The following is an 18,040-nucleotide window of genomic DNA, read 5'->3' as shown; positions in this document are numbered from 1 at the left end:
GATGGCTTATGGTGGCCCAGCCATTCTCAGGATTCTTAGGTTGACGTCTCCGTTATCTGATCAGTAGATAATACTGGGAAAGTACCCTGAAGTTTCCTTTGCTCCATCTATTCTAAAAATATCTGTGCTCGTGGGCTAACAGCGCACAGGGCAATTTTCATAGATGGGCAAATTTCCAGAAACTTTAAGATTGTGACTGAAAGCGGGGCGTGGTGGCGCACACACACTTGTAATCCCAGTACTTGGGAGGCTGAGAGAGGAGGATCGCAGGTTCGCGGCCAGCCTCAGCTACTTAGTGAGGCCCTTCGCAACTTAGTGAGACCCTGCTTCAAAATAAAGAATAAAAAATTGGGCTGGGGTATAGCTCAGAGGTAGAATACCCCAGGGTTCCACCTCCAGTACAGCAAATAAATAAATAAGTAAATAAACAAATACAATATCAGGTAGAAAGGAGACAAATTTGGAAGGAAAGAAAAGTGTGTGTGTGTGTGTGTGTGTGTGCGTGTGTGCGTGTGTGTGTGTGTTTAGGTTCTGGGGATTGAACCCAGGAGTATTCTACCTCCAAGCTACCCGCCCCCCTCCCCGGCCCTATTTCTTATTCTTTTTTTTTTTTTTATTTTGGTGGTACTGGGGTTCCTGGAAGCCCGTCTATCTCTGGGCTACACTCCCAGACCTATTTTATTTTTGGAAACAGGGTCTCCTAAGCCAGCACGGCTGGCTTCGAACCTGCGCAATCCTCCTGTCTCTGCCTCCCAAGCGCGGGGATTACAAGCGTGCGCCACCACGCCCGGCTTATTCTTTATTTTTAAAGTCTCACTGAGTTGTAAAGGACCTCACTAAGTAGCTGAGGCCATTCAGGAACCGGGATCCTCCTATCTCAGTCTCCCAAATGCTAGGATGACAAGTGTGCGCCACCACACACAGATTTTTTATTTTATGTTTTTTATTTTGGAACAGAGTCTCACTAAGCTGCTGAAGGTCTCAAGAAGTTGCTGAGGCTGGCTGCAAACCTGCCATTCTCCTGTCTCAGTCTCCAAGTACTGGGGTTATTATTATAGGCCACGTGCCCAGCGTTTCTTTTTCCAGTGCTGGGGATCCCAGGGTCTAGTGCACATTAGGCAAAGACTCTGCCACCTGAGCTGCACCTGATCTGTTTTCTACTCACCCACGTGGCTGTTTGATTTATCTTTCTAAAGCAAATCCCTGAAATTCCTCCAAGGACATGTCAAGGCAGTGAAACCCAGACTTCTTGCAAGTGGCTGCCCTCTGAATTGTATATGTGAACACACATGTGCCTGTCTCTCTCCCCACTGAAGGCTATGTACCTTTCCAGAACACTGCACTTAGCAGGTGGCCAATAAATATTCATGATGGAACAGAATTCCGCACTCGGTGGGAGGCCACAAGCGCTGCAGGCCTTCTCCTCAGCGGGTTCCTTCTCTTCATCTGAGCGTTAAGATGTTAGGACCCTGGTGCAGGGCTCTCCGGGCACGACCTTAGCGATGACCCAGACGTCTTCCAGGCATGCACACTCAGCTCAGTTCAGCTCGTCTTTCTGCCACCTGCAAGAACTGTGCATGTGTGGGGCCTGGAGCGCACCTGAAGTGCCAGTACCTGGGAAGCTGAAACGGGAGGATCCCAAGTTCGCAGCCAGCTTCAGCAATTTAGTGTTTCAAACTAAAAAAATAAACCAGCCAGGCATAGTGGCACATGCTTGTAATCCCAGTATTTGGGAGGCGGAAACAGGAGGACTGCAGTTTGCTGACAGCCTCAGCTACTTAGTGAGGCCCTTTGCAACTCAGTGAGACCTCGTTTCAAAATATAAAAAATAAAAAATAGCCAGGCTTGGTGGTGCACACTTGCAATCCCAGCATTTGGGAGGGTCAGACAGGAGGATCAGAGTTCGCGGACAGCCTCAGCTACTTGGTGAGGCTATTTGCAACTAAGTGAGACCCTGTTTCCAAATAAAAAGATTTTAAAAATAGGGCTGGGAGTGTAGCTCGGAGGTAGACTGCCCCTGGGTTCTACCCCCAGTACCACAAAAATAAATAAATAAATAAATAAATAAGAATAAAAAATAAGCCCAGCATTTGGGAGACTTAGACAGAAGGATACTAGTTTGCAGACAGCCTCAGCTGCTTAGTGAGACCTTTGCAACTCAGTGGGACCCTGTTTCAAAATAAAGAATAAAAAGTAGGTCGGGCGTGGTGACGCACGCTTGTAATCCCAGCATTTGGGAGGCTGAAACTGGAGGATCGCGGTTCGCGGACAGCCTCGGCTACTTAGTGAGGCCCTCTGCAACTCAGTGAGACCCTGTTTCAAAATACAGAATAAAAAATTGGGCAAGGAGTATAGCTCAGAGGTCAAATGCCCCTGGGTTCCATTCCCAGACCAACAACAACAACAACAAAAGAATAAAAAGTAGGGCTGGGGGTGTAGCTTGGAGGTAGAATGCCCCTGGGTTCCATTCTCAGTACTGCAAAAGGGGGGGAGGGCTAGGGAGTGTAGCTAGGAGGTAGAACACCCCAGGGTTCAATCCCCAGTACCCCCTTCCAAAGATAGATGCTAATGCTTCATTTCTCAATAGAGGCATCCTATAAAGGAGGGGCCTCCAATTCTCCCACCCTATCCAGTGTCTCAGGCTGGATACCCTAGGGCAGCTAAGAATCCGCATCAAAGGGTCTGTTCTTATATAGTTTAGACCTAAGCAGATGAGTTAAGTTTTTGCCAAAAATAGAGCCAGGTGTGGTAGCACACCCATGATTAGCGCTACTAGTAGTTTGAGGCAGGAGGGTCTGAAGTTCAAGGTCAGCCTGGGCAACTTAGAGATGCCCTATCCCAAAAACAAATAACAAATAGGGCTGGGAATGTGGCTCAGTGTTAGAGTGCACACCTAACCTATCAGAGACCCTAAATTGTGGTATGGAGGATTGAACCCAGGGCATTCTACCGCCAAGCCACACCTCTAGCCCTATTCTTTATTTATGGAATCCCCTGGCTTCATACCCCCCCCCACACACACATGTAAATTAAAATTATATTTTTTATTGTTTTAAAATATAGACAAGCCATTGCCGGGCGTGGTGGCACACCCTTGTAATTCCAGCATTCGGGAGGCTAAGATCAGAGGATCATGGTTTGCGGACAGCCTCATCTATTTAGTGGGGCCCTCCACAACTTAGTGAGACCCCGTTTCAAAAATAAAGAATAAAATAGGGCTGGGGGTGTAGCTCAGAGGTAGAATGCCCCTGGGTTCTATCCTCAGTACCGCAAAAATAAATAAATAAATAAATAAATAAATAAATAAATAAATAAATAAATAAATAAATAAAATATAGACAAGCCATGCCAGGTGTGGTAGTGCATGCTTGTAATCCCAGCATTTGGGAGGCTGAAACAAGAGGATCGTAGACAGCCTCAGCTGCTCAGTGAGGCCCTTTGCAACTCAGTGAGACCCTGTTTCAAAATAAAAAATAGGGCTGGGGTGTAGCTCAGAGGTAGAATGCCCCTGGGTTCCATCCCAAGTACTGCAAGAAAGAAAGAAAGAAAGAAAGAAAGAAAGAAAGAAAGAAAGAAAGAAAGAAAGAAAGGATTTCAGGTTCAAGACAAGGCTCAGCAATTTGTGAGGCCCTCCATACTGTTTCAAAAATAAAGAATAGGTCGGGCGTGGTGGCGCACGCTTCTAATCCCCGCGCTTGGGAGGCTGAGACAGGAGGATCGCACAGGTTCGAAGCCAGCCTCAGCTACTTAGTGAGGCTCTCAGCAACTTAGTGAGACCCTGTTTCCAAATGAAATATAAAAAAGGTCTGGGAGTATAGCCCGGAGGTAGAAAGCCTCTGGATTTCTCCCCCAGTACCACCAAAAATAAAGAATAAAATAGGGCTGGGGGTATATCTTGGAGGTAGGATGCCCCTGGGTTCAATCCCCAGTACCACCAAAAAAAGAAAGGAAGGAAGGAAGGAAGGAAGAAAAAAAAGAAGTATAGACAACTTGTGTGCTCGCGAAAGGGTCTGGACTCAGGGCCTGCGCGAGACATTGACTGCTGAGCTAGTGACCGTCACCATCACAGGTCAGTGACGGCAGACAGTCCTGACACCGTGTTCACCCTTGGGAGCTGTCACCATGGCAGGAAGAGACCAGGCCCGTGTATCTCGCCAGTCGTTCCAAGTGGGGTCCCGCCTTGGCTGGCGCGTGAGGGTCACAGCCCAGCCCCAGCCTCAGCTGCCCCGGCTGATGCTGAACAGAACGGCCGAGCTGTCGCTATGGAGCACTGCCAACTTGCAGCTCTGTGAGCAAAACCAACGTGCCGCTGCTTTTAGCAGCTGAGTTGGGGTCCCCGGGGCTCTGGAGCAGCTGATGTCAAAGCTGAGCCTTGGGGACCACAAGGAAGAGGGAGGACAGGGTTAAGCAGGTATGAGACTGGGGACAGACAACCAGAGACCCTTGGGGCTTCTCGGCCAGACTCAGGGACCCAGGGGGAGTTGGACAGTTCATCTATAATCAGCATTTGTCATCAGAATGCACTTGGCCAGAGAAACAGCATTATGTCTGTGACTGGGTGGCCATGCCGGCCGCAGCCCAGCCCTACGGTGGCACACGGCGACACGGATTCTGCCAGCTAGTTCTGCGCTGCCTGCCTATCTGCCCTGATTGTGCTTGGGTTTTCCAGCCCAGAAGCCAGGAGCCAGTGGGTGCTCATCCCTGGGTGACTTCTGAGCAGTTTCCGCATCTCAGTGCTCCACGCTGAGCAGACACCTGCTGGTACTGAAGCTCTGAGTGTGCTGGGGCCCAGCTCTCTCCAGCCACGATTAAAACAGGTCTTACGGGAGACCCCACGGTGACCAGAATTCAGTGGGTCCCAGAGTGTATTGTTTTGAATCTCCTGTTCAAAAACAGCTGTTCCCTCTGGTTTTTTGGTTTGTTTGTTTTTTGTTTCTGTTTTTGTTTTGCAGTACTGGGGATGGAACCTATAAGCTACACCCCCTGCCTTATTTTTTATTCTTTATTTTGAAACAGGGTCTCACTGAGTTGCAAAGGGCCTCACTGAGTAACTGAGGCTGTCCATGAACTGCCACTCCTGTCTCAGTCTCCCAAATGCTGGGATTACAACCTTGCACCACCACATCTGACTTCTCACTGGTTTTAGTTTATTGGTAATCTCTGTGTGTGTGTGTGTGTGTGTGTGTGTGTGTGTGTGTGTGTGTGTGTGTGTGTTACTGGGTATTGACCCAGGAGGAGGCATTCTACCTCTGAGCTACACTCCCCTCACCAGCCCCTTTTATTTTTTTTTCGAAACAGGGTCTAACTTAGTTGCTGAGGGTCTAAGTTGCTGAGGCTGTCCTCAAACCTGCTGCCTCCCAAGGAGTGAAATTACACTCATGTTCCACCACACTTTTTTTTTTTTTTTTGCATGTCTGGGGATGGAATCCAGGTGCACTCTACCTCCGAACTATACCCCCTGCCCTATTTTTTATTCTTTATTTTGAAACAGGGTCTCACTAAATTGCGGAGGGCCTCACTAAGTAGCTGAGGCTGTTGGCAAACCTCGATCCTCTGTTTCAGCCTCCTGAATGCTGGGATTACAAGCATGTGCCACCATACACAGCTTCCACTGCAACTTTTGACATCCATGTTAGCCCTACAGATTTACTGAGTAAAAACAGCTGCTCAGTGGGGCGTGGTGGCACACACTTGTCATCCCAGCATTTGGGAGGATGAGATAGGAGGATTGCGGTTCACGGACATCCTCAGCTACTTAGTGAGGCCCTCTGCAACTCAGTGAGACCCGGTTTCAAAATAAAGGAAAAAAAAGGGCAGGGGGTGTAGCTTGGAGGTCAAATGCCCCTGGGTTCCATCCCCAGACCTGCAAAAAAACCAGACCAAAACAAAACAAAACCCTGTAAATAATCTAAATTTTCAACTCATGGAACACATAGATAAATATCAGCTCATTTAAGCTGGTAATCACTAACACAATAGAAAAACATAATAACTTTTTGGGTTTTTGTTGCGTTACTGGAGATTGAACCAGGAGCATTCTACCTCCGAATTACATCCTCAGCCCTATTTTTTTTTTTTTTTTTTTTTTTTTTTTTTTGCCAGTCTGGGGATGGAATCCAGGGGCATTCCAACATCTGAGCTACACCCCCTGCCCTATTTTTTATTCTTTATTTTGAAACAGGGTCTCACTGAGTTGCAGAGGGCCTCACTAAGTAACTGAGGCTGTCCACGAACCGCGGTCCTCCTGTCTCAGCCTCCCAAATGCTGGGATTACAAGCGTGCGCCACCACGCCCGGCTTCCACAGGGCTTGTTCTAATCTTCCCTCTGTCTGTATTTGTACCTTCCTTCAGCTGAAAATATTTGGGGGCTGCGGGCAGCGCTGAGGCCACCATCATTAGCAAAGCCCTCAGAAGCCGTCTCCTCAACGCATGGCCTTGCTTTGGGCTCAGTGCAGGCGTGGCTATTGTTCAGCCTGTGTGAGACCCTTGCTCTAATCAGGCAGAAGGGCAGACGGACTGAGCAGTTAGGGGCCTGGTTTTGAGCCAGAAGGCCCTTCTGGAAGGTTCGGGAAGGCAGAAATAGAATCCCCAGGAAGCAGGGGGTGCTGGTGGGCAGGGGGAGCACTGGGGTTTTCTGGGTGAGTGAGAAGCCAGAACAGATGGGCTGTTGGCTGGCTCTGCAGAAAGACCACAAGTGCCCTATGGGGCACTTGGAAAGGGCAAACCTGCTCCCCACAGCAGCTGGGCCGAGAGCCCTCACTGGGGGCTTTGTTGGCACAACAGCTGGCTCCAGCCCTGGCCGGGCAGCGGGGAGTCTGCAAGGAGGCTCTGCACGCTCAGCTGTCCACCGAGGGGCCTCTGAGAGAAGAGGCAGCCCCGCCAGAGGCAGGGCGTGCATCTTCCTCTGTTCTTTCTGGGTGTAAAGGAGGGCGTTCAAACACCAGCCACCTGACCATGGCTCCTCAGACCTGTCTGTTCATCCCCAGCTGATATTCAGCCCAACTATCCTGAACCTGTTGAGAGCCATTGCATTTGGAAGTTTCAACTCTCCTGTTCAACAAAAGCTCTTCTGAAAAAATGACAAAAGTGTTTGTTTTTTTTTTTTAATGTGGTGCTGGCGATTGAATCCGGGGGCATTCTACCTCCAAGCTACACCCCCCAGACCAATTTTTTATTCTTTATTTTGAAACAGAGTCTCACTGAGTTGCAAAGGGCCTCACTAAGTAGCTCAGGCTGTCCATGAACCGCGATCCTCCAGTTTCCGCCTCCCAAATGCTGGGATAACAAGCGCCCGGCCGGCTCGTTTTTTAACATATATATCTTCCAGGGAGGGGGCACAGGCAGAACAGGGGATGGAGACGATACTAAAAGCAGCCTCAAAGTCTCTGGGGTTCCTTGAGAATAATTGTAAACCGTGACAGAATTGGCCTATTAAGCCCCAAGGCTGAGAAACTATGCTCCCTAGAACCCAACACTCATGCAAGGAATTGATTTTCCATTCACAGAAGACCAAAAAACCCTAGAATAAACAGCAGGTGCAGCCTCTGCCCAGAGCCAGGATCAGGCGATCTCATCAGATTGCAAAACCCACAAACTTGCTTTGAGCCACACAGATTTAAGACCACACCAGTGGCATGGACGGACTGTCTGGCCCAGGAGTGTGAAGCTGCCGTGCGTTTGGTCCCAGCTGCTCTGCTGGACTGGTGGCCTGCTACACTGGCTCCTCGGAAACTGTCTCCTTGTTGCTTCACTCTTAGGCTGGTTTCATCCCATGTGGGAAAGAACAGAAAGGGCCAGAAGTCCACAGCTTCCAGGCAACTCAGAACAGGTGTGCCTTCCTGTGAACCCCTTTTGTTGGGCCCCGGCCTCCCACCAGCCCCCGCTTGCTGACTCCAGGCCTTGGACCACTTCTCTCTCGTTCCCTGGCTCAGGCATACCAGCTGGGCACTCAGGCAGCCTCTGCTCACGTAGAATGAATGGCCAGGGTGGCAGACTGTTCCAGAGTGTACGCAAAAACTACCTCCTGACTCAGAGCAGACAAGCTACAAAATAAGCAGCCTTCGCTCTCTAAGACATCACCGATGCAGATGTCAGGGATGGCTCCAAAATCAGAGAGGAGGGTGTGCCAGTGCTCCAGGGTGCTCCCAAGCCGCGGAGGGTGCAGCCAGGACACCCGCAGACTGACCAGAACCCACAGATTAGGTAATAGCACCGTGACTGAACTAGTTTCTTGATTTTGACCATGGTGCTGTCCTTAGATAAGTGAATGTCCTTGCTTTGAGAAATAGGGTTTAAGAGTAAAGAGCTGGGTGTGGTAGGCACGCTTGTAATCCCAGCATTCGGGAGGCTGAGACAGGAGGACCTCGGTTCGTGAACAGCCTCAGCTACTTAGTGAGGCCCTCCACAACTCAGTGAGACCCTCTTTCAAAATAAAGAATAAAGAATAGGGGGTTTGCCGGGCATGGTGGCGCACGCTTGTAATCCCCGCGCTTGGGAGGCTAAGACAGGAGGATCACATGGGTTCAAAGCCAGCCTCAGCTGCTTAGTGAGGCTCTCAGCAACTTAGTGAGACCCTGTTTCCAAATAAAATATAAAAAAAAAAAGAGGTCTGGGAGTATAGCCCGGAGGTAGAAAGCCTCTGGGTTCCACCCCCAGTATCACCAAAAAAAAAAAAAAAAAAAAATAGGGGGTTTAACTCGTAGGTAGAATGCCCCTAGGTTCCATCCCCAGTAACACACACACACACACACACACACACACACACACACACACACACACACAGGCACAGATTTCCCAGTCTTTTTTTTTTCTTTTCTCTTTTCTTTTTTCTGGCACTGAGGATTGAACCCAGAGGCTTTCTACCTCCAAGCTATATCCCCAGCCTCTTTTTATTTTATTTATTTTTGTGTGTGTGTGGTACTGAGGATGGAACCCAGGGGCCTTCTACCTCCAGGGTACACCCCCGATCTTTTTATATTTTATTTGGAAACAGGGTCTTCCTAAGTTGCTGAGAGCCTAAGTATCTGAGGCTGGCTTCGAACCTGTGTGAACTTTCTGTCTCAGCCTTCCAAGTACTAGGACTACAAGTGTGGGCCACCACGCCTGGTTATATTTTTTGTTTTGTAACAGGGTCTCACTAGATTGCTGAGGGCCTCAGTAAGTTGCTGAGGCTGCCCTCATACCTAGGATCCTCCTGTCTCAACCTCCCAAGTACCAAGGTTACAGGTGTGTGCCACCACACCCAACTTATAATTTACGCTCAAGTAGTTCTGGAAGAAATACAAATATTGAGACAAAGATAGACACAGAAAGAGAAACAGACATGAACAAATGAAGAAAGATTAACAGGGCAATGGAGCAAATGAGCTGACAAGTTAACATTAGTTTTGGAAAAGGTATTTTTTGCGGCACTGAGGGTGGAACTCAGAGCCTCTACATGCATGGCACACTCTCTACCACTCAGCTACATTGCCAGCCCTTCCTTCCTTCCTTCCTTCCTTCCTCCCTCCCTCCCTCCCTCCCTCCCTCCCTTTCTTTCTCTCTTTCTTTCTTTCTTTCTTTCTTTCTTTCTTTCTTTCTTTCTTTCTTTCTTTCTTTCTTTTTGCGGTTCTGGGGATGGAACCCAGGGGCATTTGACCTCTGATCTGTACCCTCAGCCCTATTTTTTATTCTTTATTTTGAAACAGGGTCTCACAGAATTGCAGAGGGCCTTACTAGTAGCTGAGGCTGTCTACAAACCACGATCCTTCTGTCTCAGCCTCCCAAATGCTAGGATTACAAGCGTGCGCCACCACGCCCGGCTATACCCGGCTTTTTATTTTTTATTTTGAGCAATGGTCTAGCTAAATTGGCCAGGCCACCTTCAAACTTGTCATCCTCCTGCCTCAAGCTCCAGAGTAGCTGGGCTTACAGGCATGTGCCACAGGCCAGGCTGAAAGAGGTCTATTCTTGCCATTCTTCTTTAAAAGGGAAAATGAAACCGGGCATGGTGGCGCACGTTTGTAATCCCAGTACTGGGGAGGCTGAGACAGAAGGATCGCGCAGGTTCGAAGCCAGCCTCAGCAACTTAGTGAGACCCTATTCCCAAGTAAAATATAAAATAGGTCTAAGAGTGTAGCCCAGAGGTAGAAAGGCCCCTAGGTTCCATTCCTTAGTACCACAAAAAATAGAAAGAAAGAAAGAAAGAAAGAAAGAAAGAAAGAAAGAAAGAAAGAAAGAGGGAGGGAGGAAGAAGGGAAGGAAGGAAGAAAAAAGGGAAGGAGGGAAGGAAGGAGAGAAAGAAAGGGAGGCAGGAAGGAAGAAAGGAAGGAAGGGAGGGAGGGTGGGTGGGTAAAAGGGAAAATAACAGGCAAAAAGGCAGAAGGCAGGCCTTCCCTGCAACATGTGAACCCTTCCTCATTCTCCTGGCCCGGTTCCCTTCAACGCGCAGCGCGGCCTGTCTGAGGCTGGCCATCTGAGGTCACCGGTCCAGGCCCTGGCACACCCACCCCTTGCTGACTCTCAGCCCTGGCAAGGTCCACTCCCATCTGCTGCCCTAAGGCCCGCGTGCACACTCCTTCAGTGTGGGGGATGGAAGCCGCCCTGCCTTACTCAGCCCTGGGGCCTTCTCTGACTCCTCCTCAGCACTGGCCTCACTCTGGACTCTCAGTAGGAGCTGCTCCAGCCTCCCTCCCTCCCTCCCACCAGAGACTCCTGGCTCTCAGAGGGAAGAGGCAGTCTCACTCTCCAGGGCCCTGTTCCTCTCCCAAGTGCCCGTCTCCAGCACCGCCCAAGCCTCGCATAAGGGCTGTCAGGACCCCTCGGTGCCCCTGCAATTCTTGGTCTCCGTCCTGCTTCCTGGTGCCATTTCCACCCTCCCTGCCCTGTCACAGGTGGCACTTCAATCTACCTTCCCTGCCCACTTCCACTTAGGAGCACGTTGACGACTCGCTTCCATGCCCTACCCCAGCCCCCAAAGTGGCACAGCATCACAGACGGGTTCTAGGAGTGTGAAGGCTGCAGGCCCAGTCTCTGCTCCACCTCCTAAGAGCCCTGTTCTGTGGCGAGCTCCCAGGACACGTGGAAGCCTACGAGCAGCTCAGGATGAACCAGCACGTGTGCCCTCATCACCCAGTGCCCTCATCACCCAGTGCGCAGCCTTTCTCCTCCTCGTCCTGTCCACCTAGCCCTGACCTTTTTTTTTTTCTTTTTTTTTTTTCGGTACTGGAGATGGAACCCAGGGGCATTCTACTTCCAAGCTACAATCCCAGCCCTATTTTTTATTCTTTATTTTGAAAGAGTCTTACTAAGTTGCAGAGGGCCTCACTAAGTAGCTGAGGCTGGGTGCAAACCTATGATCCTCCTGTCTCAGCCTCCCAAGTACTGGGGTTACAAGCGTGGGCCACCATGACCGGCTAGCCCCGACTTCTCCACACAACCCCCAGGAAGCTTGACATCCAAGCCACACGTCTTCTGGCAGCTCCGTGTCCTGCATCTGTCACTCACCTCTGTCTTGACTCTCCTTCCCCGGGGTCCCTGCTCACAGAGACATCTCAGACATCCAGCCGGCTCCATACAAGGAATGTGCCTATAGCTAGACCCATTCTCACTCATGCTGGATTTGCTGAAAAGCAGGGGTATAAGGCCACCAGAAAGACATAAAGTGAGGAAAGAATCTGATATATTTTTAAACATTTTTATTGGTGCATTGTAGTCAGATATCTGTGTGTGTGTGTGTGTGTGTGTGTGTGTGTATGTGGTACTGGGGGTAGAACCCAGGGGCTTTCTACCTCCAGGCTATACTCCCAGACCTATTTTTTATATTTTATTTGGAAACAGGGTCTCACTAAGTTGCTGAGAGCATAAGTAGCTGAGGCTGGCTTCGAACCTGTGCAATCCTATCTCAGCCTCCCAAGCACAGGGATTACAAGCATGCACCACCACGCCTGGTAGTCATACATTTTAATAGGGTACAAGATGGTGGAGGCACACATGTACACATCACTCATTTAGCCCTTCCCCAAGTCCCACCCCATTCCCTCCCCCTCCCAAGACTTTGATATTCTGAAAATGTATTTTTTTTCTTTTTTTTTGGGCAGTACTGGGGATGGAACTCAGCAGCATTCTACCTCCGAGCTACACCCCCAGCCCTATTTTTTATTCTTTATTTTGAAATAGGGTCTCACTGAGTTGCAAAAGGCCTCACTAAGTAGCTGAGGCTGGTCACAAATCCTCCCGTCTCAGCCTCCCAAGAACTGGGATTATAAGTGTGCGCCATCACACCCGGCTGCCCCATGTCATTTCTAAACCCCGACCCAAAGGCCCTATAGGCTTCTTCCTTTTCCACCTAGGTACTCCTAGCCCTTGCTGGCCGGGCAAGAGTTACTACCCACTCTGGGTCCCGAGCCATCCCACCCATGCTGTCCTGGGCTGTAGGTAACTGCCGCAAAACAGCCCAAGATGCCACATTCCTGCTTACATGGCTCTGGTGCCCCCCCACTCTTAAATTGAGCCCAAAATCCCTGCTTGGATGTCAAGGGCTCCCAGCCTGCCCAGTCCAGCTGCCTCCAGTTCCATTGTTCACCGCCATTCCTCCAGAACCTGGGCTCCAGCCAAACTACACTGTTCACCATTTGGGGACATGTGTTCCCTCTGCTCAAAATATCCTACCCCCCTCTCCACCTGTTGAGATCTATCCTTGAAGGATTACTCACTAAACAGTACTGGAACAATTGGATAGACATTTGAAAGAAATTTTTTAGATTCTTCACTTCATGCTATACATCAGAATGTTATTCCAGATAAACTAGAGTTAAATATAAAAATACAATCACATATATTAAATATCAAAGTCTCAAAAATAGGTGGCTACTGAATATCTGAAGAGATCTTAGTATTAAAAGCAAAGAATGAGATTTCAAAGAAAACAAGTGATAGATCAGGCTCATTAAACAGAACTTTATTTATTTATTTATTTATTTATTTATTTATTTATTTATTTTTGGTGGTACTGAGGTTCCTGGAAGCCCTTCTACCTCCGGGCTACACTCCCAGACCAATTTTATATTTTTATTTAGAAACAGGGTCTCTTAAGCCAGCGCGCGTGACTTCGAACGATTACAAGCGTGCGCCACCACGCCCCCCGGCTTTTATATATTTTTTTGAAACAGGGTCTCTTACGCCAGCGTGGCTGGCTTCGAACCTGCACGATCCTCCTGTCTCCGCCTCCCAAGCGCAGGGATTACAAGCGTGCGCCACCACGCCCGGCCTAAACAGAACTTGATTTAAAAAACCAAACTGTTAGCCAGGCATGGTGCTGCACACTTATAATCCCAGCATTCAGGAAACTGAGACTAGGGGATCGGGGTTAGTGGACAGCCTCAGCTTCTTAGTGAGACCCTCCGCAACTTAGTGAGATCCTATTTCAAAATAAGGAGTAAAAAAAAATAGGACAGAGGGTGTAACTCAGAGGTCAAATGCCCCTGGGTTCCATCCCCAAACCCGCAAAAATAAATAAATAAATAACCAAATTGTTAAGAAATGAATAGAGGGGCTGAGCATTTTTTTTTTTTTTACTTGATTTTTGGTGCTGAGGATTGAACCCAAGGGCATTGTACCTCCAAACTACATCCAGCCCCAGTCCTTTTCTTTTTCTTCTTTTGAAACAGGGTCTTGCCAGGTTGCTGAGATTGTCCTCCAATGTGCAATCCTTTTGCCTCAGCCTCCCAAGTACTAGGATTACAGGCATGTGCCACCATGCCCGGCACTAAATTTTTATTTTCAGGGTGTGTGTGTGTGTGTGTGTGTTACCAGGGGCTTTCTTCCTCCGGGGTATACTCCCAAACCTATTTTATATTTTATTTGAAAATAGTGTCTCACTAAGTAGCTGAGGCTGGCTTTGAACCTGTTCGATCCTCCTGTCTCAGCCTCCCAAGTGCTGGGATTACAAGTGTGTGCTACCACGCCCGGCTTCTTACTGGCTATAGTATATCTTCTGTAGTAAAGTGTGTATTAAAATCTTTTGCCCACTTTTAATACTGTGCTGTCTTGTTAGTGAGTTCTAAGTGTTCTTTATGTCTCCAGAACAGTCTTTTATCACATTTATTATTTATTAATAACTACAATTAAGGATGAGAAGAGTTTGGTTTAGGAAAATTAACAACTGGTCAACATCATAGAGATTCAGGTCTAGACAGTGAGACCTCAATGCCTACACTTTTTTTGGTGGTACTGAGTGTTACGGTTTGGGAAACTATCCCCAGAGATCTCTGTTAGACCCCTGGGAATAACTTCCCAAAAACTCCCCAGAGAAACAAAACAAACAAACAAACAAACAAAAAAACCAGAAAAAGATAAAAAGATAGAAATACAGAAGATAGTTACAGCCCCATGCCAGAATGGCATGGGAGGGGGGGGGTCTGAGCCAATTCATCACTCCAAGATACAGCACGTGGACTGGACCTTTTATACCCAGGACCTCCATCTTGTTTACATAATTCTGCGAAGTACATGTCCCTGTAAGGTTCCTCCCCCAGCAAGGTGTGGCAAGATGTCTCCTTTCATGAAGGGCGACCCCTCCTACCATCTTACCTAGCTTAACTAATCATGTAGATCTGTCTTTAGACAGAGAAAGGCCTAGTTCCCCTCTCCCATTGACTTGCTAATTACTTTTAGCTAAATCAATCTAAGTTTCAATACCTGTTTGCTACCTGACCCAAGCCAAGCCTCTCTTTCCAGGTCTGCCATTTTGACCCAATTATTTCTGAAATATATCTATTAATAATCAGAGCTTTCTCAAATCTTCCTAAGCCATTCCCAATACTGGTACACTGAGGACTGAACCCAGGGGTATTCCACCTCTGAGCTACTACCTCCGGGCTACACTCCCAGCCCTATTTTTATAATTTATTTGGGAACAGGGTCTCACTAAATTGCTGAGAGCCAGACTAAGTAGCTGAGGCTGGCTTGGAAACTGTGCGGTCCTTAGCATCCCTAGCGCAGGGATTACAAGCGTGCACCACCATGCCCGGCAGCCCTATTACTTTTTTTGAAAGTGTCTCATTCATTATGTTGCGCTGGGGCTAATTGCTGGTCTTCAACCTGAGATCCTCCCTGTCTCAGCCTCCCAAGTACTGGGATTACAGGCGTGTGCCACCACGCCCCGCTCAAAGCCTACACTTTTTGATGCTGTTCCAGTCTCTCTTTATACCTCAGTGCTCACAACTAGAGGTCCCATAGGAAAGCACGCACATTCTATTGATAAAGTTAAGGTGGGGTCACTTGACCTTTTTGCGTGACTATGAAATGCTGGGACAGCAAGAGCCTGTTAACTGAGCTCCGCATCCCAAAATTTCACCTTATCTCAAGCCATCCTGTACCCTGCACACACAATGATTTTACAGAACACGGGCGTGATTGCATGAGCAGACTGCGGGGCGAGTCCTGCAGGAGGCGTTCGCCCCACCTCCAGGGTCACCCCGGGCCAGCACGAGGCACCTCACACACACTCCCGCTGCCCTGGCTCGCGCGGGCTCTTCCCGGATACCGGGCCGCTCGGCTCGCCCTTCCGCAGGAGCTCACGCCTCCCCCCGGGACCCCTGGGCGGGCGGCGCGCCCCAAGCCCTCCAGCCAGGTGTGCCCGGGCCACGGCCCGCGGGCGGGCAGGCGGCGGGACGCCGGCGCGCGCGCGCCCCAGGCGCCTAGGCCGCGCCCCGCCCGCGCCGTGACGTCACCCCTGCGCCCGCCGCCGTGGCGCGCGGCGCTTCCGTCCGCGAGGCGGTGGCGGCGGCGGCGTGGTGACGTCAGGGCGGCCGCGCGCCGGAAGCGGCTGCGCCGCGCGGAGGCCGCGGGGGCGGGGCGCGGAGGCGATGGGGGGCGGCGGCGGCCGGCGATGAGCGGCGGGCGCGCGTGAGGAGCCGCGGCGAGGCTGGGGGCCCCGGAGCGCGAGCCGCAGGGCGGAGGGCGGGGGCGCGAGCGCGGCGGGCGGCGGCCGAGAAGATGGCGGATGGCGACAGCGGCAGCGAGCGCGGCGGCGGCGGCGGCGGCGGGCCCGGCGGCTTCCAGCCCGCGCCCCGCGGCGGCGGCGGCGAGCAGGAGACGCAGGAGCTGGCCTCGAAGCGGCTGGACATCCAGAACAAGCGCTTCTACCTGGACGTGAAGCAGAACGCCAAGGGCCGCTTCCTCAAGATCGCCGAGGTGGGCGCGGGCGGCTCCAAGAGCCGCCTCACGCTGTCCATGGCGGTGGCCGCCGAGTTCCGCGACTCGCTGGGCGACTTCATCGAGCACTACGCGCAGCTGGGCCCCAGCAGCCCCGAGCAGCTGGCGGCGGGCGCCGAGGACGGCGGCGGGCCGCGCCGCGCGCTCAAGAGCGAGTTCCTGGTGCGCGAGAACCGCAAGTACTACCTGGATCTCAAGGAGAACCAGCGCGGCCGCTTCCTGCGCATCCGCCAGACCGTCAACCGCGGCGGCGGCGGCTTCGGCGCGGGGCCGGGGCCCGGCGGCCTGCAGAGCGGCCAGACCATCGCGCTGCCCGCGCAGGGCCTCATCGAGTTCCGCGACGCGCTGGCCAAGCTCATCGACGACTACGGCGGCGAGGACGACGAGCTGGCGGGCGGCCCGGGGGGCGGCGCCGGCCCCGGCGGGGGCCTGTACGGGGAGCTCCCCGAGGGCACCTCCATCACGGTGGACTCCAAGCGCTTCTTCTTCGACGTGGGCTGCAACAAGTACGGGGTGTTCCTGCGCGTGAGCGAGGTGAAGCCGTCCTACCGGAACGCCATCACCGTGCCCTTCAAGGCCTGGGGCAAGTTCGGAGGCGCCTTCTGCCGGTATGCGGATGAGATGAAAGAAATCCAGGAGCGACAGAGGGATAAGCTTTACGAGCGCCGTGGCGGGGGCAGCGGCGGCGGCGAGGAGTCGGAGGGTGAGGAGGTGGATGAAGATTGAAACGGGCAGCTTCCCCTCCCGACCTCCCCACCCCGCCCCACCCCACCCGACCACCGTCCCCTCGGCCAGAGCCTTCCCTTTTCTGCTCACCCGCAGTGAGCCAATGGAGAAGGGATCAAGGGAGGCCGCAGAGGGAGAAAAGAACAACAACAAAAAAAATAATGTAGTTAAGAGAAATAACCGTAGAAGAACAGTCACGGACAATTAGAGAAAAGCAGTAAAGTTCCAAGGAACTGACAGCAACCTGCAAAGAGAGGATAAGAGCGTCTCCTCACCTATGCGAAAGTCTCAGCTTCTGTTGTTTCCCAGCCGAGGTGTCCAAACCCATCAGGATAACCCTGGAGGGGATAGATCTTTGAACTTCTTGGCCAAAAAACACACTTGAGTTACCCAGACGCCCCCCCCCCCACCGATAACAGTTAAATTTGTGTTGTACCTGGGTAATCCAAAGATCTGTCCAGGCCTATCAAGTGTCTATCCCTTCACCTCCATTGAAATCAATGTTTTGGATCTAGATCTTCGAGGAATCCTTGTGAAGAAAGAGGCCTTTGAATTTACCCCGTTCTGAGGGCACAAGTTTATGAAAAGGAATGCAGTTTTACACAATCATGGACAGGGCAAAAGAATTCAAGAAGCCGTTGGAAAATACAGAAACAAATTGGATCCATTTTTTTTAAATGGTTTTGCATAGAACCTGGACCAAGGCCCATGTCTTTTCTTTGCAGAATTGTTTTCCGGGATGCAAATGAAATCAGACACCAATGCTTGAACTAGAATCCATTACTAAAATAATTTAAAAGTTGGCATATTTTTTCAAAGGTAAAAGCAGTTTTACATTGGGGATTGCTGAGGTAGGCACAAGAAGTCAGGCATAAAGCACAAGGCAAACAGTGGATTGGTTGCTGTTCGTTAAAGTTCTTCCCTTGATCTCTTAAATACGGAGGTCATTACATGGTAATGGTTTAGGTATGAATGAGAGCCAGATCCCTATGGCTCCACCCTATGAACCAGTGAATTATGGCTAATTCGGCTGTTACAGCCACTGGTTGGCTGCATTTTAAACCGTAAAACTTGACAATTACCCGCAAAAGGAACAGTGTGGCTACAAGCCTGAGCTTTA

General features: G+C 50.6%; 1 protein-coding gene across 1 annotated transcript; it reads left to right on the top strand.

Annotated features, from left to right (window-relative positions):
• Window positions 1–15,975: 15,975 nt before the first annotated feature.
• PURB (purine rich element binding protein B) lies at window positions 15,976–16,920 on the top strand (the record flags this gene model as incomplete). Its single annotated transcript, XM_080701524.1, has 1 exon — window positions 15,976–16,920. One exon carries the CDS (start codon window positions 15,976–15,978, stop codon window positions 16,918–16,920), a length of 945 nt encoding a protein of 314 aa, XP_080557650.1.
• Window positions 16,921–18,040: the final 1,120 nt, after the last annotated feature.

Source organism: Muscardinus avellanarius (genome assembly GCF_963383645.1).
Source record: "Muscardinus avellanarius genome assembly, chromosome: 9".
NCBI lineage: Eukaryota > Metazoa > Chordata > Mammalia > Rodentia > Gliridae > Muscardinus > Muscardinus avellanarius.
The sequence above is the reverse complement of the archived record's forward strand: the minus strand, read 5'-3'. Positions and strand labels throughout refer to the sequence as shown.